This window comes from Anopheles marshallii, chromosome 3, assembly GCF_943734725.1.
Source record: "Anopheles marshallii chromosome 3, idAnoMarsDA_429_01, whole genome shotgun sequence".
Taxonomy (NCBI): Eukaryota; Metazoa; Arthropoda; class Insecta; order Diptera; family Culicidae; genus Anopheles; species Anopheles marshallii.
Window position 1 is genome coordinate 27976735 of NC_071327.1, and position 21410 is coordinate 27998144.

The 21410-nt window shown below is 41.6% G+C and overlaps 2 protein-coding genes across 2 annotated transcripts in view; one reads left to right on the top strand and one right to left on the bottom strand.

The window, feature by feature from the left end:
- Positions 1-9684: 9684 nt before the first annotated feature.
- Positions 9685-10494, bottom strand: LOC128715109 (uncharacterized). Its single transcript, XM_053809991.1, has 2 exons — positions 9920-10494; positions 9685-9739 (listed from the first exon to the last, which is right to left on the bottom strand). The coding sequence occupies exons 1-2, from the start codon at positions 10492-10494 to the stop codon at positions 9685-9687; spliced, it is 630 nt and encodes a 209-aa protein (XP_053665966.1).
- Positions 10495-12215: 1721 nt separating this feature from the next.
- The window catches only part of LOC128712443 (lachesin), a 97720-nt gene continuing 88525 nt past the window's right edge, over positions 12216-21410 (top strand). Inside the window, exons 1-2 of the mRNA XM_053807336.1 lie at positions 12216-12268; positions 13110-13198. Of these exons, the coding sequence (XP_053663311.1) occupies positions 12216-12268; positions 13110-13198 (142 nt within the window). The remainder of the gene's footprint in view (positions 12269-13109; positions 13199-21410) is intronic.

Here is a 21410-nt window from a genome sequence, read left to right on the forward strand (position 1 = left end):
ACGAAGAGTTCAATTCAGTTTCGATTACAGCTAAAACAACACGGTTTAGCTAGGGGATAATCAACGCTTAGCATTAAAATGAGCGGAAGTGGCATTTGCTTGAAGCGTTTGTTACTCAACACAGCATTAGTGATCTTGCGATAAGAACATTTGACGATGGTTCAGTGAGTTGAAAAGGTTCATGACTACGACCTGTTTGACATGGAAGCAATGTAAGAGAACCTATCTTAATTTTAGTCAAAATACATGATAAACGTATTCAGTTTAGGGAGATGTATAACATTCGCTATGAATGTTAAAATGATCTAGTGATCAGTCTTATTAATGAAAAGAACTAATTTTTTATCGCAAAATGGGTCAATTTTAAACAGAATCAGCAGAATAAACTTGCCCAATATCCAGAGTGAGTTCTTTTGGTGTCAGGTGGTCGTCCGATTCGATTCGATGCCCGTGTTAAGCAATGTAAGAGTCCTCGTTGGGACTTTTGAAGTGTGTACTGTCAAAAACACGTCGTTCAGTTGTGAACGTGCCAATGTTCCGTTCCCTCCTTACGTCAGTTGCATGGTCTTGGATTTCAGCTCAAGGAAATCTAGTTCGGAAGCGAAGCTTTTCGTTTTCCGCCGGTACGCTGGTACCGTTAGATCCCGCACGTCTGCAACGGATGGCCTTGCATTCTCGTCTGCAAACCGTCGTTAGGAGCAACTGTAGAGAGCTGTGTTTGAAAGTGATTAATATAAATAAACAGTCTGCAGTTGGGTATGGTTTCGTTGGTTTCGTGTCTACAAGTCTGTCTTCAACAGAAAAAAAAAACACACCAAACACCGAACTGATCGAACTAGTTTTTGACTTACAATATTCCTGTTTATGTCGCGCCCGCGTAATCCGGTGTAGGGATGGAAACAGTTATATTACCATTCATCTGTTTTATGATCGGTTGTTTGGCATAATTTAATGTTTGCATGGTACTCTTCTTATAGGTTATATGCTCTTTGTTTTCCAAACTTCGAAAATGCGCGCAGATCGTTCAAATGGCGAGGCAAACTTGCTGATCGGCCAAATACGTTTGAATGATCCACGCTCATTATTAGCACCGGTACGTTCGATCAATCATCGCGTTGCGTAACACTCCCATCACGGAGAAAGGCCCGTACGGCATGGGCATATGGCAAAACTGACGACCGATGGTGTTCGATTCGGACAATTACCTCCACCAGGCGTGCACTCGCACCCAAGGCCTGCCGTGCGTCACCAATCGCCACCGGCCACCTTGCCCGGCAGGTTCATCATTCATTATGCTGCAAAAGCATCCTTGTGTTGACGGTGTTGCTCGGGTGTGTGGTTCACTTCTGCGCGTTTCATGATCATGACGGGCCACGGTGTACGGTCAACGCCGACCTAGACATTAGCGGTGAAGTGCAGTCGAGTAGCAGTGCGACGCTGATCAAACACCGCAGCACTGCACAAATGGCCGGGGAGGATCTATCGGTTCCAAGATCAACGGTACGATCACTCCAACACGATGTGCAAGGACACCCATGCCAAAGGCTAACCGGTGCCACATGTTTATCCACCAAGAGGGTTTGTGTGGCATTGAAACACAATGTGCGGAGTTCCAAAAACGGCTGTAATAAGGTCTCGCTGCATAGGCACCGCGTCTTCGTTCAGGTGCGTCGATGTGCGATGGAGCTTTGATTTGGTTTGATATTGGATGATTGGTTAATATTTCATCCTAGATGGTTCATGCGAAAATGCCAGAAGGGACATTAGGAGTCATGCCGGTATATTTGGCTGTTTTGTGCGTTGCTCAATATATTGGTTGGAGTAATTTATGGTGTTTGTTTATGTTTACTTATTTTATATTAAGGTAATATCAATTCCATTAATTGAGACTTATTTTCATAAAAAATGCCCAGAAAATGCAAATAAATTTTAAGATATTCTAGACGTGCTAACAGCTCATGTATATCTGCTTTTAGCACATCTAGAATCTCCGGTCTTCACAGTGATCGAATCTTGCATAAGTAAGAAATGCATTTTTCATTCGGTCGGTGACTTACTGAAAATGAATGACATGGTTGCTTTTAATGCTTGTAGAATATATTCGCATTTGAAAATTTTCGAGTAACCCAGAATATGTTTTAATACATTCTTCTAACCTCATGGAGGTGAGGTACGTTTCGAATTGTAAATAATCAAAACGATCGAAACATGTTCCTGCAATGATTTGCATTTTAAAAATATGTGAAAAATGATGAAAGGAAAGTAAAACGACAATCAAATAAAGAAAACGACGGAGGAATCTTTGTGCGAAAGCTACAAATTCACACACAGCGGAAAGCAGTTTGGCCAAACTTGTTTCTGTGCGCGGGAGACACAAATTTGTATATTTAATGCTGCCTTGCTGGTTTGTCGCAAATCTACGTCAGCAACGCGCTGCGAAACGCACCATTCGAATGTGTTTGCATATGTTTATATTTTAATGTGCATCTCCATCTCTTTCTACAGTTTACCATATGGATGCTCACCGATTTGATAGCGGAAAGCGTCGGAACTTCTAAAAATCAAACGCCAGTTCGATGGTTGATATCGACATTTTGGAGCGTGGCACACCGCGAACTAGTCGCAACAAAACTGGATGGCCGTGAATACTACAGTTTATCACAACTGTATTGTAGCGTTTGGCTGGAGAAGCATTTGGACCTCTTTCCGGTTCTTGTGGACAAAACAAAAATGAATAAAAAAAAAACAAAACAATCTCCAATGTCCTTCTGCAAACTGCGATGAGTTTAAAAAGGCCAATGAATGTTTTGCGGAAGCGACTAGAACCGGATTTAGGCGCGAACTGAACATTAGCTGGCAACAGAGCGAAATCCTGCGCTTGTTGGGGTAGTGTTTTTGTTGGGTAGAAGCTAATGTTGATGATATAAAAATGATCGAACAGAATTGCTTCCCGAATTTGGCAGGCGTCTTGGTTTGATTCGGCAAGCTGCAGTAAAAACCTGCCAACGGTACACGTGCTTTGTTGTTGGCACGGAAATTTGAGGATCATCAACTCACATTCAACCAATACGTTTCGGATCGCGATCGTGTTGCACCTGAGTTCACATTCAAGCGCTAATTGGATTAGGTGTACCGAAGTTCGTGGTCAAAGTTGACTGGCCCTATTGTCATAACGCTTTGCATGGGATCTACCGTAGTTGGGTTATGGGATTCAGGAGTAGAATCTGAACTCAAATAGCCTAAAAGTAAAAACTGGAGATACAGCTACTGTCATGGGATCTCTAAAATCTTGACGTGCAACTAAAGAAATTGAACAGTATTTAACAGTCCAGGAGTTTTCTATGCAAACCCCTAACTCAAACACTATTGCTTTCAACCTTTCGCTTCGAGTCTTCGACGAAACAAGACACATCTCTGACTTCTTCTCCAAACTTCCAGTGTATGCAGGTATTACCACATTTTGGACAACTTTATCATTCGAACATATTACGTGTGGCGATACGATTACGATAAGTGTAAAACAAACGGCTTCAATAGTTGTCAAACTTCTACCCAAACTCGCCCAAATCTCGAGCATGGAGTTGTCCGGTACATTTCAAACACAGGAATGTAGGTCAATATTTTTTCCCCCGTTTTAGAGCACCGTAACCCATTACGGTGGTGTTCCGATAGGTTTTCCGACGAATTTTGTCGTTAGCGGGATGCAGTGCACAAAATTGAAAGTGATTCGAAGCGGTTGTGTAAGATCCGGATTATATGCCCAACAGGTTAATTTGTGGTTTGAAGGTGCCACATATTACCATGTTTCGCGCCGGTATCTTGGGTGATTGAAAAGTTTGAAGTTGGTAACAATATGCTCCCCCCGATTATAAGGCGCGGAATAGGTAGAGTTTAAGTGATAAAGGTTGCTGAAAGATAAACGCGGTTACGGCGGTGGTGAAAAATGATATCACCAAGCAACGCATTGCGTACGCGCTGTGTCCACAGTGTCCCCGTTTTCCGAAGGTGAGCCAACTGCTTTGGCAGGACAGACAGTTTTTGGCGATAGTTGGCACAGTTCAGCTCAATCAATCTAATTAGTGTTGGCAGGAAAGCAGACAGCCACGGTAAGCCTCATCGCATATCACTCACCCTTACGGCGCTGTTCGACCAGCGGAACGCGATCGCGGACCAGGTTGAGTTACGGTCGGTGCGGTACTGGGCGAGAGAAGGGTAACGGATGGCCTTGGCACTAGTCGTCTGTTCGCGCTGGTAAGAAATATGATGGAATTATGCGTTTAAACTTCGCTAACCCGCAATTGTTTTTCCTTTTCTCCCACTGTTTGTTTCGATTGGCCGTTTGCTTCTTTCTTCTTCAGCTTTGTTTCACCGCGACATCTTTGGACGTCTTATCTTTCCTCTGCTTCAACTGGCAGCTGTGCGGTTGTTTACCCGATCGCTCGCGGATGTGATGATGAACAATTGGGCGTCGTGAGTGATTAGACGGTTCGTTGGTGTGCTTGGTTCAGTGATCGACGAAATAAAATCCTGCTATTAAAGGGAATATGCTTTATACCAATTAATTTTCTCGGGTTTTTTCGGGTTTTGTGGAATTTGTTTTTTTTTTTTTTTTATTCAATAAGAACGGCCAGGCCGTATTGCTTGTGGAATTTGTTTGTCGTTTATTTAATTTAGAAGCTTTTTGCACATTGAAAACTTACTACAAATTTAAAGTGTCCCTCTTATAATACGTATGTATTTATGGATCTATAATACGTATGTAAGTCTCTTTAAAGTTGGAGGTTGAAGAAGACATTAAAAATATTTCGTTTGTTGCATTCACTTACATTGTAGTGTTTCTAATTTTTGTCTGAACATTAACAAAGATGCTATTACTCAGAAGAAATTAGAAAAAATGGACGTCAAAATAGTACTTTTTACTGGGAGTAACGTAAACTAAATTAAACTAATGGAGTGGTACCGAACATGGCAAGTTGAATGTTTTAATTTTAGAAAATGTCATTGTTCCCTTATTGTTCCAGGGAGTTTTAGAAATCTAAGTTAGAAAGTTAGTTAGTAAGAATTATGTCTTCATACGTCTGTTTGATTTAATGATCTTCAATAAATAGCTTACTGCATCGTATTCACAAGTTGGTTGTTCCCAGTCTATTAACGGAAAGTGTAGACATTGTCCATTCCTATTACCATATTGTTGGAACATTCAGAAGAATCATTGGACACATCTTTGTTAAACATTGGAAGAATAATGTATTTTTCCTAATCACACAAAGTTCAGAAAACAGAAGGGCTTTAATGTGTATATCTTATTGCTTTATCAAACTATTTAAATATGCTCAAGAGATGCTGTAGGCCTAATTATAATCTTCAGTTAGAATATATTGAAAAAATTATAATGGATAATCACTTTAATAGATTTAATATTTTAATTTAGATTGAATAGATTTAATTATTTTGTTATTGTATTACTTTCAAAAATAATCCTAATTTGAAATTATCTCTTTTTCACATACTTTTCCACAAGGTTTCGATGAAAAAATCGATTCGATGATAATAATAACCGACGATATAGCAAAAGATAGCAAATTAAACTCCATTGCTAATGATCATGACTTTCAATCGCGTGTGTCTTTCGCGATACGCGTGTGTGAGTAAAGAAGTTAAATCGAATCGACAAACATCATCCTCTACCAACAAACAAAGATCGCTGAACTTTAGTCTGTTTCTAGTTGTTTCTGATTGCCCTTCGATGAGATGCCCTACTGCTTGACGCATTATCCTCGTACCGGAAGTGTTGATCAACGTGATATGAACTCGTACGTCTGTGCCGCGCCAGCAGGTGTGTTATTTCGTATCTTATTAAACGCTGCTCCAAAGGGAAGTTACCTACAACCGTTGTGTGGAATGTGCGAGAATAAATCATATAATCATGTGAAACGGAGAGTGTTGAAAATGAGGGACACAAAAAAAGGAATTAAAACGATCGAATAATTTAGAATGTACGACGATCAACTTTTCGATACAGCGCGAGCTGCACGAAAAACCGGAAGATATGGAATCTTGCCGCCGGCTGGCTGTGGCATGTTTATAAATGAGGTTTTAGCGCGATAATGTGAGTCGAAAAATGTATGGATATTCCCAATTAATATAACGAACCAGTGGTGAATGAACAGTAAGCAAAGGTTTGGAAATGTACTGAAAAAATCACGACTTTACTCACACCAATTCAAAAACGAGTCACAAATATTTCTTCAGGCATAACGTGTTGGGTGGGTTGTTTTTCGCAGTTTTGATCAATCGTTTGCTATTCCAACGCGTTTGCAAGTGGTTCTGTTGGCGGATGTAGATGTTGTGCCAACATGCGCCAAGGCAAAGCGTCGCAAGATAGTCGGCCGTGCCAGGAGTCCTGGATCAAGGTGAAGATGATGATGATCATGACGATGAACTCACCCGAATGCTGGGGTGTGAAGTTGATTTTAATAATGGTTTTGGGACAAGCATATTTTTCCACTTCTTGCTGTTCGATCGGTAACAGAAACTGAGGACATTTCTCATGTTAAAAGCAAATGACCTTGCGGTGACTTTTCTGTAGCCGTGATGTAACCGCGGTATAGATGAACCTTCGCGCCCATCTGTTTCAACTGACTTCTAGTAATCTCGTGCTCCGTTCTTCTCATGCCATGGGGTAGATGATAATTTAAAGCTTTTAAGAAACTTTTACCAAGCCGTTGAGCGTGTGTGTGTGTGTATGAATTCTACCAGTTGAAAATTAGGGCGTCCCGGGGTCTCCGATGTTGGCACTGAAACGAACGCTAATTAATGTAAAATTTGACAACAAACCTGCGCTTAATCAAATCGGCACTGATCGTGGCACTGAGCATTGAATTCGAGCGCAACAGTTGAGTGACAGTCGTCATGGCCTGGCGAAAGAAGATGGATGCGGTGACGAAACGATGAAGGAAATAGAAGCTTCGGGTGGTAGAGCGTGCTTTACGCGTCAGCGCTTTCGCAGCAAAATTCATTGATCGCGCAATTCGAATCGATGGTAAAAGTAACAATCCGTGAAAACGGCTCACTGAATCTGAGAAGGCTACTCTGTTCTAAAGTATATGACTATTGCCGGGCGTTTAAATAATTTTATTGAAGTTGAAAGTCCTCTTTTCCTTCTACCTCATTGTATTTTCTAGTGTCTTTTTTGCTGAATGGCGTTAAAGGAACTAATGAGAATGAAATAACACGGTATGAGCAAAGGTGAATGACTGAACACAGCATCCGCATTGGATGAAACATGAGACAGCTGAAACCATCTTTAAATCGTAGGCATGATATGATTAATCTTCGTGCAGATTTGTTTTATACAAAAGCTGACATTATAGCTTACAAACAATCGAAAAAATAATGAAATGAATCAATACGTAAATGCTTCGCTATAAATTTATTTGCACAATTAGCAAACATGTTTCATATATAATTTAAATTTGTGTTAACATGAAAATGAATCACTGACAATAAATCCTCTAACAAGGGAAACAATATTTGTGATTGAATGATTTATTGAAGATTTTATTAACGAATCTTCAATGATTTCGAAGATGCCGTAAAGAAAGGGGTATTAAATTATGTGTAATGTGAGCATGTAGTGTCATTCCTGAGGTAAGAAGAATTATAAACTTTGCGTTTTTATTCGCACCAACCAAAATAAAATATGAGAAACGGGCTCTTATGTCAGTAAATAATAATTCTTACGACACAGATTGTTAGGTAACTTTTCATTATTATATGTTATTATTACAACTCTTTGTTGTAACTTTTATGTAGCTAAATTATGTGTTGAATATGCTCATAAAAGTTTTGTGATACACTGTGCTGCATCATTCTGATTTCTAATTTGAAGCGTTTGTGTGTCATGTATTGCAATTGCATACGTTTAGGCGTAAAAAAACTAAAATGGAAAACGCTTGAATGATTAATACAATTCATGTGTGAGGCGATGGAGGTGACTTAAATATATTTATGATATTTATGTGAATATGCTAAGTACCGAATAAAATGCTTAATGCTCAATATTTGCGAAATGATTAATATTGCATTACCAAAAAGACCCACAAACTGCATGAGAAGAAAATAACTAAAGCTCCCAACTGCATAATGTCTCATTAATTTATGTCCACGTTTATTCCCATCGTACACCATTAATTTACTATTACCTGCCGGTATTTTGCTACGAAAATATTGCACCTAAATACATTCCATCCGTTTCATCAAAGCCCAAGATGGTGCCCCATCTGTGTGATACCAATACTTCACCGTCTAAATAACTCTTTGAAGACACCGAACAGCGTCCAACCACGGAAACTTGGAATGAAGACGAGAGAGAGAGAGAAAAAAGAAACTTCCAAAGGCAGGCATGCTCGGTGCAATGAGCAGTAAAAGTTTTTTAATTAAAATTATGTCCAGCACCAGAAGGCACGTCTGCAGCGGCGTCTCGTCGGTGTCCATTTTGGTGGGTCAATTTCATCCGGCAAGGCTTGTGCACTGGTCCGGCAGTAGTTTGCTTTGCGTTTCGCGTTGTCTTAGTATGCAGCCATCGCTTACTAGGTACAAGAAAATGGTGAATAGAACCAGGGGAAAGGAATTGTAAGCTTTTCCTGCTTTTTGCTTCCCTTTTGGGCGTTCTGGGTCAAGGATGGCTTGCTGGGTCAGCTGGTACGGTTATTAGTTGTTATTTAAGAAACAATTTGCACGTCGAGGCCCAAAGATGAAACAGCTGGACCGAATGGGACTTTTTTGTGTGCTGCCGGTCTTTTCTGGAGCTAAATTACATGCTTCATTACACGCAATCTGGATACGGTTCGGAGAACTGTATTTAAATATCGTTAGTGTTCAACCGCGCTATGTGTTGGTGTCAACAAGTCATTGAAGTTGTAATAAGAATTATGTTTTAATAATGACAATAAACAATAAAAACTTATGACAAATGTTTTGAAATAATTTTTTATAGCTTAAATCAGTTATTTGATAACTTAGCTTAACTGAAATAAATAAATGTCCAATCGGTTTTAGTTAAAAAAAAATTAAGTCCTTCTCATGTGCTTTCAAGTATCATCCTGCTTCCGGTATAATACAAAAATTTCCACAAATTTCCAAACATTCCAATAGTTCCAAATGCGCCTGTAGGATTTGTCTGATGATAATTGCTTGTTCTGTTGCATTTTAGAATGGTTGGATAGACGAGTAGCAAACACTACGATTTTGTTCGCATCTCGCTTTTGATGCACTTACGTTTGATTTTTCAATCAATCGCATTGATACTGCTCAAACAGATTGATACGGGTGACTGTTTAATTTTCCTTCCGACACGATCGTTACTGGTACATTGAATTCGCATTATGCACCTGAAGGGGGATTTTTTCCTGGTGCCAAAAATGACCATTTGATTCTATTTCAGATGAAAGCGAGCACATAAAACAATATCCGATTCTAGATGATTGGCAAAAAAATCCAATGGATAGATGGTGAACTGTTTGAAACTACCGAATATCTGGCAGGACATAAATCAAACATTCGGCAAGCTTATTTGATAATCTGTTAATTGATTCGGGTTCGGATTTATGCCGGTGCAGCATTAAGGATAACGTCCGGGATGGTTCCTTTCTTTGGAACTCGAGAGCTCTCTCCGTACGGAGCTTATTGGTTTAGCAGTCCTTTGATGGCCGGCACGTTCATGAGCGATCCGAAGTCTCTATCGAATGGGAATGGTATGAACAGAAAAAAATGATAAAAGGAAGTTAGAATAGTTTGCCAATTGTGTCCGTGCAAGAAACAGCCACCATGCCAGATAAAGGTAGATTGGTCCAAATTAATGAACTTCTTTTTTTCAGAACCGATTAGAAAATATCGAAGAGTAGCGACAGATGCGTACCGTTTCAGTGCTAGAATTTCCTCTCCGAACCGTTCATCATCGAGCCGGAAATAGCGTTCGAGAAAGGCGTTCGAGCTGGCAAGTGTTAGTGGCGGTTCCTGGAACAATTTTCTCGAACTTGCTCGAAAGCGAGCGATGGCGTCCTCAATGTCACGCCGGTATCCTTCGAGCTGCGGCAGGCCGAGTCCTTCCTTGTCCGGGCAGTGCAGATGTTGGCGGGCGGCATTGGATACGGCTACCATCAGACAAAGCACGATGTAGTCAATGTAGCGTTGCCGAATCCCAGCTCTTGCACGGCGGTCTCTGCCACACAGTTGGTGCCGGTAAAGCCCGTACGATAGCAGTGCCCCGATGGAGACGAGTGCCAACGCGCCGAATGAAATTTCGACCGGAAAGGAGCGCAAGTTTTCGTGCAAATGATCCATCAGCGTTGGATGCCGTATAGATTGCCAGTGCGCGGTTGCAGTGCTCAAGCCAACCATCAGTGACGTAAACAGCAGCCTTTGATGGTTACCGAGCAAAAGTAGATGAAATTTAACAAGCTGAGCGTGACAAAACTGTAACACGATCGCCATGCCGTAAGGGCCGACGAAATTTTTAGACAAATAATTTGAAAACGTGGTTTTGACCAGTGGCACCAAGGTGCAGAAATGACTGAATGCGAAAAGAAACAAAACAATGCAAAAGATTCCTTGGATTGTCAAATCGGGTGGGTGCTATAGTAGGCCATGCGGAGTACGCTTTACGTACCATAGAAACAGTGCAAAAGATTCCTTGGATTGTCAAATCGGGTGGGTTCTGCAGTAGGTCATGCGGAGTACTCTTTACGCACCATGGAATTCGATTGTCGTGGTTAAGATGTCCGCGGTTTTAAGGTTTTTGGAGACTTAAACCATGTGAAAATAGACAGAGCGTTTGCTATTGGTCGACAATCCGAAGATTTTGGAAATATATTTATGATTTTATTTAATATAATATTCCCTGCTCAAGTTCCTTCTCTGGAGGAAAGCTTTCCTTACATGACATCTCTGGAGATCTTGAATGATGTCTATTCTTAAGCCTTATTTAGGATTTCTCAATGAGCGCACATCTCTGGCGGATAGGACAAGTTGATTTTGAGGATTGTGACTAGTAGACTCACATGCAGGCTATTCAGATGAATAGTTTCAATTACATTGTAGCTCGTTCTCAAAATGTGCGTGCTCAGAAAGATTTTTGGTCCCGTATGTGTGAAAGGACAATGGAGAAGCCGCTACAATGACGAGCTCTATGAGCTGTACGGCGAACTTATGGTCGTACAACGGATTAGACTTGCCAGACTCCGGTGGGCTGGTCACGTCATGAGAATAACACAGGACGAGCACGCCCGTAAAATCCTGTTAAGTCGTCCACATGAACAGAGGAGGCGTAGTAGGCCCAAACTGAGATGGAGTGATAGCGTTGATGCGTCCCCCAGAAAGGCCGGGATAATGGATTGGCAGACGAAGTCGCTCGATTGTGAACGATTTAGAGGACTCCTTCAGCAGGTCAAGACCGCGAAGCGGTTGATGAGCCGAATAAGTAAGTAAGTAGGTAAGTAAGTACTCAAACTTACTCATAGTAGCACTAATAGAAGCAAATATCTCCAAACTAATCTGAAGTTTATCCTACATATGGTTACCAGTAATTTAAAGCAATTCAAGTTTGTCTTTAAAATTTGCTGAAGTCTTTTAAAGTTACTAGTGCTTACCTAATTTGAATAATTTGTTAATCAATATTCGATGCAGTTTTCCTTCAGAACGATCAACCACTATCATATTTGACTGTACCATAATCTTATTTTGTAGTCATAATTTCTAAAACATTTAGTTAAACTAACTTAAAAGCAATTGGTAAGAATTTATTATACTTTCACTAATCATTTAACAATTGAAGCATTGCCACAAAAACATCTCCAGCGTCTTCCCAAGGAATGCCATACTTCCAGTACATCATTCTTGATTCCTACGTCACGTGCCCATTCACACGATCCCACTAAAACACATGCAACATATGCTTCCGCTAAAGTCCTTTCACTGCTCGTCATTATCACACATGCTCATCACATGAAAACCACACAACATGGCAGAGCTTGTTTGGGGTTTTTTTGTTAATGCGATACACAGTCAACCTCAGGGAGACGGGGAACTTAAAGGACTGGTTGTGGTTGGAGTAAGGGACGCTTTTCTGCTGTTAACTGCATCTTTAACCATTTCCGAAGCAGCGACTCAACGACCTGTGTCCAGCGTATGAAATATTAATGCCCATCATATCGGAGATGGCTTGGATCACGTTCCACGTCCTTGGACACTGCCCGGCAGCCTGTCGAAGGTGGGTATTAGATACTCATTTGGGAGGGGGTCTAGTTACATTTTTAATAGGAAAATAATGGCCCCGGTAATGTGCGGCATGTGAGGATACAGAGCCGCCGAAATACACACGCTGTGATGCTCGTGCTGCTGGCTAACGTGGGCAATGTGTCAGTGAGTGCGTACGCACACCGTATTCGACACCATGCCAACTGGAACGGGAGTATCGAACCACAGCTTTACGGCGTCATGTTGCGTCGTAAAAAATCGCCCACACACTGCAACGCCATGCCGCTAAAAGGTGTACTTCCCTTTCTCATGACCCCATTCTAAGTCAGGATGTTCCGGATGGGTGGGTTCCATGGGGAAAATTATCCGAAGGCAACGCGGAAAATAGAATTACAAGTGCTGTTGCACGTGCTGCAAACTGTCACCGTTTCGCCATGATCGTGGGCACCGCCGAGCTTTAGTGTCCCGGGGCAGGTGTACAAATGGGCAAAAGTGATTTGACAAGCGAAAATATGTTGTTAATTATCGTGCACCGGAAATAAAGCGAAACACGCTGACGAAAAATACCGAATCGGATACCAAAACAGGACATTGAAAGGCATTACTTGCAAAGATCAATGCTCTCGGTTTTTTTTTTGTGTGGCACATCCGTACAGAGAAGTCGCGGCACAAATCGTTTGGAGGTCATATACTAATGGGCAATGAGTATTTCTGCAGCCAGCCCGGGGCAAGAGAAACGATTTATGATGGGATTGATTCCACGAACAGTGAGTCTCGTGTTTTGCCATTTTCGGTATCGTTTCCATCCTGTTGGGTCAGTATCGATGCGTTATTTTTATGGCTTTTTTCCACAGGCGGGAACTGGAGGAACTGGAGCGGCGTGAAGGCAATAACAAAATCACGCAGACCGGCCAGGGATGGACGGTTGGGGCTGGTTTTGCAAGTGAGCCTCTTGGAAATTTATGGCCGCACGTTTGATTGCAGCCAATTCAATAATTGCTCACCGTTAATGGCGGAACATGCGTCCATGTAGCCAATTTTGGATTGGCAAGCTGCGTAAGTGTTTTGTTGCCATCGTGGTTTTTTGTGTGCTTTGTTCAATGATCTTTTGGGCCGAGAGCAGGACGCACGGGATCGATCGAAACGAGGGAATTAAATTGAGAATAAGTGGAACTGTCCATAATAATGGTAGTGATGCCAGCGAGGAAACAGAATGGTGAAAAACCCGGGCTGTTTTGTCGCCGGCACAGGGACAGTCTATGGTGGGGCGAGTCGTTTGGCACTTTGATGAGCAACGGCAATCAGCACAAGTTCAGTTTTAGCCCCGTTGCGGTCGGTATACGGATCAAAATCGGAAAAATAACGTTCGCTGTAGGCGGGTCGCAAAAATGAAAATAACTTCAACTAGCCGAAAGCAAAGTTTAGTCGCTTGTTGCGGCAAACGTCACTTCCGCCGACAGCGAAAATCGATTAGGCATTGTTCCCATGGGGGTAGGTGGGTTGAAATTTGGCCTCCCGATAGCTGGGAGGAAAAGAAAATAAACAAAAATAGAAAGTTTCCCAAGCGCTTGGGCATGGGTAAAGTTTTACGCCACGATTCCTTAGAGGCATTTGTGGGACAGTTTTCACTTGACGTTCGGTTCCACAGAAATCGGCTGTAATTTTTCTCCTTCGAAACTCTGACGTCTTCGTACTGAACTCGTGGTGGGCGGTTTTTCGGTTGCAAAGTGTCCATCGCTTGTTATTGGATATATTTTCCAGAAGTAGAAGCGCACTGGCGTGACTAATACCAACAATAAAGTAAATGTGTGCAATTTTGCTTTAAATAATGAAACTACTAGTTTAGGAGAATGATTTATGGTAATGGAAGAAGCGTTTGGAAATGTTGGCAACAGGCTTTATGTTATCGTTGGCGTAAAGTTATGCTGTACTTAAGGTACAAGTAGACTAATTTAGATAAGTTGGAATTAAATATTATTTATTTAGACAGCATTTATAATTGTTTCAAGTAGGAAGGATAAAAAAAATAAATGAAATGTGTGTCCAGCGTGTTAAAGAATACGATATTTGTACACAACTCACTAACTGGTCAGGTCTGGTTGTCAATCTCAACTGGGATTATTGTAAATAAAATTTTAGTCACAAACAGATAACTAAAGACAGAACATCACTGTTTAAGAAGCTAAGACATAGGCACAAAGGTTATTGAGAGTAAAGGATGCCACTGAAGATCACGTAGGACACCTTTATGAAGCACATCACTCAAAATCAGTTAAGATCACCTCCGAAGGCAGATCCTCACCATCAACTAGGTTTGCGATACTTCAGTAGAGGTTTCAACATTCTCACTCGCATGATTACTAACAATAAGTTATGAGTCTTTCCATGTTAACAGTATGGTTGAACCCGAATAACCGATCATGCCCTGGATAAGGCAATAGCCAAGGAGGAAATGCCTTGAGGAATTTGGACTCTATACCGCTGTTATAATTATAATAAATAAATAAATAGATATTAGACGAAATATGTATCCGCTTTTTGTACTGTTAAACACAAACATACGCGAAAGACTATATTATTATTAGATATTTGTCGCATGTTTTTGCTGATTATTTTCATATTTCCATTAAAATTAAATAGCATTTGTATCGTTATTTACCCTAAGCACATGTAAATTCGAATAAATGAAAGGGCGCAGTAAATCATAACGAATCCAAAGAATGAGAGTTTGGGGTTTACTCAAACTTAGATTTAATTTATTGAAATGTCAAACAGGGTCTAAATTTCCTTAGTGGATGTACATCAAATTATAAAAAATGCTTTTTTTATTTTTTTTGAATGGTTGAAGCAGTTGAAAGTATTTAAATTATCAATTAAAATACAATAAATGTTTACCTCCTATTACGCTGATCACCACATTTAGTGCCGTTTTAGGAACCGTACTAGCAACATCGTGCAAATGACCGGACGGAATAGAGCAATAGAACCAACATGACATATAGTTTAATTTCAAATAGTAAACGCGATTGCTTTCCTAAATGTTGTACCATCAAAGACTCGTTCCAACGGTGGTGAATGCCCAGTTCCGAAACCCTTCTGCCCAAAACGATAGTATCAAAACCCTGTTAAACTGCCGAACGAGGCCGTAAAATTGGTCTTCCGACCGTTTCACGAACCTTGCTTCCTTAGGATCTCGTACTGTCCCGATAAACAGATAAACCGTACCGGATGGTGGCAACATTTTTATGAACCATTTCCAATCCAAGCCACATTTTCACACATTACGTACATTTCACGACAGACGCATACAAGCGCGATGGGTTTTATTTTCTTATTTTATTTGCGATACTTTCTTCCATGCGACCATGCGACTAGGTGGGTTTTTGGCTCACAAATTTGACTCTCCTGTTCCGATTGTGTGTGCCCCATAAATGGTGTTCGGTGTAGGTATTTTCCAAACCATCTATCCCTCTTCACAAAACCATCGTGAGTGGGCCGTGAAAGCGGTAAAGTGAGCGATCATGTATGGGAGCATGAGATCGGTTTCGGATGAGATTTGTAAGTGTAAGACCATTTTCATCGCCCCATTTGCGCTTGAACGCCATATTACGAGAACCCAAAAACCACCCGCTTGTACACTTTTATCTTATCGGAAAACGAGAGATAAAATTAAAATTGCCATAAAAAACGGTGATCTGAAGCTATGGCAGAAAAAAAAAACCGGGGGAAAAATCTCGACCGTGAACCACCCTGAACTGGCTGCTTTCGTTCGCTGAGCCCCATCCCATTAAAGGACCCACACCGGTGACGAATTGGGTAAAGTCAAGGGCGTGAAAATAACTGGTTCATTTTCCACCGTCATCCACTCACCCGTTTTGGGTACGCATTTCTCCAGAACTCGGCACGCTAGTAAGGGTTCGTTTCATGTTCCTGTTGTGTGTTTTCGTTTGCTGCTGAATGAGCCATCGGTCTCGGTGGATGGAGAAAAATCTTCTAGGCGGTGTGAAAAAGGAGCGTCGTCGTTTTGATGGGCCAGCGCATCCGCGACCGAGAGGGAAAGTGAAAATGGCACCGAGAGGTTGAGATGTTGTTCGTCTTTTTTATTGCTCAATCCGGTTTTTTTCTCTGCCGTGAAAGATGCGAAGGACTGTCCCAAGCAACGAACAAACACGTGGGTCTGCAGGAAAACAAAATGAAATAGGGACCGTAGAAAAAATGAAAACCCCGGCAACCCGGCTGAGGCGTTGAGAAAAAGGAACCGAAGTAAAAGATTGGTGGAAATAACAATAAAATAAACTGCCAACTGGGACACTGGCTGGGGCTGAATGGTTGATGGTGAAGGAATTTGTGTACCGTCGCGGTACACGCGCTGGCAGGCAGTGTGAAGGTTTTCCATCAAAGTGAAGGCGGACGTGAAATGGGTTGCCGAAGTAGAGGGGAATAAAATCCAATGAAAGGTGTTTTCCGGCTGCCACGCAATGAAACGACCGTTGGGGAGGTCCTTTGTTCCTGAATGCGTTGTTTTTCTTTTTATTTGCAAATACCAACAGATGTACTTTGAACGATCGCTAGTTAACAGCCGTTGAAGGGCACAGGAGTTGGTAATTTAGGTATCCCTGCGTCTAATGATTTCCTGATATTCTCGGTCGACAGGATTGGAAGACGGAAGCCAAGGCATGTAATAGTATCGATCCATGGTTGCGCTTCACGGAACTGTCAATGACTGATTTGGATTGATTCGTCAGGGTAATTAAAGGAATCGGTATGTGTACAAGATGGTATGTCGGCCACTAGGTTCCATTGAGGTTCCCTTCAAGTTTAAACAAGCTTAATTATTGAATTTAAGAATACTAAACAGTTGTATTACTATTATTTTGAAACTTCAATTTACTATCGAAACCATCGTTCCGTATTCTTCAGAGATATTCTTTATAATATCGCCCACACCTACACAGAGCATTCAACTGTCTATAAAGTTTAGCACTCCAGTGCCTCGGGGAGTGTATTGCCGTTCCGGGCCGTCCGGGAATCGTACGGGTTTTACGGAAACTTTCTATTTAAAAAGCATAAAATTTAATTAGTTCCGTATTTTTCCACCCTCATCCCATCCCGGTTTTTGGAACCGGCCAAGCGCAGAGCTTTGTGCTGCTTATTCGCACAAATATACGCCACACCGGGAGCACGAAAACAAATCCTTTGCAATCGAGACTCTCCATATACATAATTCTGGGGGAGTACTTCTGGCCGGTTTAGATCTTCCCTGGGAAGCATTTGTGGAATGCAGCTCACAATCGTGTGCCGCTTGGCTCAGCCGCATTATATGCCGGCAGTTCCCCGGGCAGCTTTGACCAGGAAATGTCCCGGTCTTGTGCAACTCAGGGCGAGGGTCTGGGCAAACACGCAGGTAAGCGAAGGGAAATGAACATATTTTTAATGTCTTTAGTAGCAACAAGGGAACCAACAAGCGGTCCGAATGAGGTTGAAGAAAAACAGCAATCAAGAAAGGCATCCCACACTGAGGCGTCAGGCATCCGAGGGAGCGACCGGAGAGCACTGGCAAAGGGAACGGTTTGCAGAGTATTAGGGAGGTGGAAAGAAAAATAAAACCAAACACCATGCAAAAGTGTACATCGAAGCGATTTTGCTGCTTTGTCCACCCGCATCCGGGAGGATAGATTGGGGGAAGAAAAAACTTTCTCAAATCGCTTCCGACCGCTTCCGTCTTAATGGTCACCAGACTCGCTGTGGTGGTCCCGTTTTTGTTGGGAGTTTGGAACAAGTGGAGGCTTTGTAAAAAAAAAAAACAGCACAACAACAACCATACAAGTGAGAGAAGCACAGCGCCCGTGCGGAACGAGCAAGGCGGAACCAGGTCTGCGAAGTGGTTTGGTGAAGTCCTCCATAAAAATGTCATTCATCAATTCCCATTAATGTACATAGCATTACTGCGCTTGGCCGTAGCTGGTCTCTTTCGCTTTTATTAAGTTTTTTAATAGTGGATAAACTTTTGCGCTCCTCCTGCCAGCCAGCCGGTAGCGAGGGCTATAAGGGCGGTGGTGCAGAGCACGAGTCTAATTCCCGTCCAGGGAAATGGATGGTTGTTTCGAGATTAAAAGTCACCCTGAGAACCGGGTGGCAGGGATGATCCTTTCCTGATGCAGGAAGCGACCCCGGGGAGCATGGCGCTCTCAATGAAGTTTAAGTGAGCGAAAAGATCAAGCGGGATTTAGAGAGTTAAGGATGAAGATGCACAAGCTGGAAGGAAAGACAGTATAAACATAAGCTATTGATGGATAAAGCTTTGGAGGATAGACAAAAACAAAATGGACGCATGTTGTGAATGGTTTTGATTTAGAATTGCAGCAGTTATTTTTAACACATTGTTCCTATACTTCCAGAAATTTTCACAAGATCTGAAGCTAATACGACACATAAAATGAATTTTAGTAGACTAAAGGTTTAGTAATGGTAGAAAGGGACCGCCCAGTGGGCGATGGTAGATGTGCTGTCTTCACACGACAAGTCCGCCGGTCCAAAATCCTATCCATACCAATCCTCCGTACGCAGGACTAACTATCCGGCTACAGGTATATAACGCATAAATATATAAATAAAGGTCAATAAAATGCAACGTAAAACGTATAATGTTGTTGTTTTCTTATCTGTTTTTTTGTTATCATCTCTTAATATTCTTGAAGAGCTTTTGTATAATATAAAACGTAAAAAAAAATCTTCCCTCACAGTAAGTGTTTTTTTGTCATCATCGCTACTTATCGTGAACAGTTATTCAAGAGCGTTAAACACCGCAAATGGTTGTCAAACCATCGGAAACAATAGTGGTGTGGGTGTACGAGGAAATAATAAAACCCGTCAGTAGGAGGATGTACAATTCCCCAACCTACCAGGAAAAAATATGTGGAGACGTTTTGCTTACGTCTGCCGATACGTATATATTTTTAATTCCCATCTCTCAGCGGTGAAAGTAATGCGATTATTATGAGCCATTATTTCACTTCACCGGCACGCCTGGGGAACGATTTATTTTCAGCGCACTGCCGAGTGTGCGTTCATGCAGGTATGCTGCCGGCGGTAATGGTTTTTGGAAGTCAACATATTGTCTGTGGAGATGGAGATCTTGTTCAAGTAATTTTCCGTAAAAACGATGTGATCATTCGTGAGTTATTGTCTGTTTAACACCAATGGAGGTAGGTGTGAAAGCTGATTTCACGATTAAATAAAATGGAACAAGGAGGTTATGCATTTTGAAGGATTTGTGAAAATATGTGCTTTGCGATCTAAGAAGAATTTAATTTAAGATCGAATACTAATTTTCCATCAAATGTTTAAACCAGAGTTAAATAAAGAAACGTTTCAGAAGAGAAGTCACATGAAAGTATCAGTAATCAAATAACAAAATCCTCAATCCATTCCCAAACTGAACAACACCTGCTTTTTCGTTTGATTATTTTTTTTTTGAGATACTTTTTCGTGTTGTGTCTTACCCTGTGCCATATCTCGAGGGTAAGCATTTCCACCCGGAAGTATGGCAGAGTACCTCCACAGAAAAACTCAGACTACCTCACACATATATCCACCCCATATGCTTCAAGTTTATGGTTCCGATGAGCATTCCTTGTCCGCGGGGGCATTACAAACTCTTCAAACGAAGAGTGCCCTGCCCCGGTCAAAAAGTGCAACGGACGCTTTCGGTGGCTGTGATTGTGGTGAGTGTGGACCAAATGAGAGCATTTCACAAACCAGAAGAAAATCGTAAAATCCTAGTCAACTGCACGCCGTAACCAGCGTGAGTGGCGAATGGCGGTGGAGGAGGATTGTGAAAGCAGAAGTTAAAAGAGTTTTTACGATTTATTTTCTTTGGGGAATATGCACAACGGTAACAAAGCGCTACTGGGTACGCGAATAGGTAAAAAAAAAAACAGGGTGCATGTTGCTGCTCCCGTCTGTGCCTTAGGTGGTACAGTGGAACTAAATTCCGGGTAGTTAAGCATGTGGCTGAAGGTATTACTTTGTGTCATTTTCAAAGCGGGAAAAGATTTGCCGCGACCACACTTTAAGACAATGTTGAAAATGAAGTAGGTGTTGTTTAATTAGAAACATTACGTACATTGAAGTTAATTGTAAACAAGTACAATGATGTGAGATACGAAATGAGACGAGAGCTTGTATTCTATGTAAACTACTGCTTACTCATATCAATCATCGACTAATGCCAGAAATGAAAATTTCATATTCGATTCTGTGAAATTGAGATATGGAAACATGTGAAAAAAGAAAAGCCTGCCAAGTTCCCCACTATTTGATGTAATAAATATTCGATATTCGGTGTGTAACATCAATAACCTCAATGGACATTTCCAACAAAAGCCATGAGCTCAAGGAAACTCCGGTGTTTTGAATGCCAATGAAGGGAAATGATTCGAGGAATCTACCATTTAATGTATGAAAACAACAACAAGCAAAACAAAAAAACAGGTTGAGTTACAAGTTTCTCATCTACCGGTATGAACCTTACTCCCAAAAACTCAGCTAGAAAAATGCAACTCAGCACACGGCAGGAGCTAGTGTAAAAATATTTATTAAATTTCTGATGAAAAATTTTCCTATCCAAAAAAAAAAAAATCAAATTCAGATTTTTCACCATTCCGATGTAAACTGTGGATCAAATGATATCATCGCTGCTTGCCTACGGCTCCATTTCCTAATCGGTGAGCAAGGATGCTGCGATGAGGGTGAGATACATACCTCACTGCTCACTGAAAGATCTTTTCACAGTGAGAAAAATCAGACTTTACGTAGGAGGATGTTACGGTGAATTTCGGTCTTTGTTTGTGCACCTGCCGAGTGACTTGCATGCGATGAGTGAAGGACACTCATCTGTTCTCTGAAGGAAAACTTTTTACAACGCTATTCCGCCTCGTGTAACACCGACCACCGACCGATTGAGTTCGGATTGAGTGACCAGACTGTTTTCCGGACAGTTTTCCTCGGTGGTTTCCTTCGGTACGAATGTGGTTCGGGTGCCGTTGCCGATTTCGCCGCTTCGTGACGACTTGTATGTTCGGTCGGTTCGTGCGTTGCATCTCGAACTCGCGGGGGAAAGCTCCAGTTCCAACGTGTCGCTCGTTCCGGGCGGA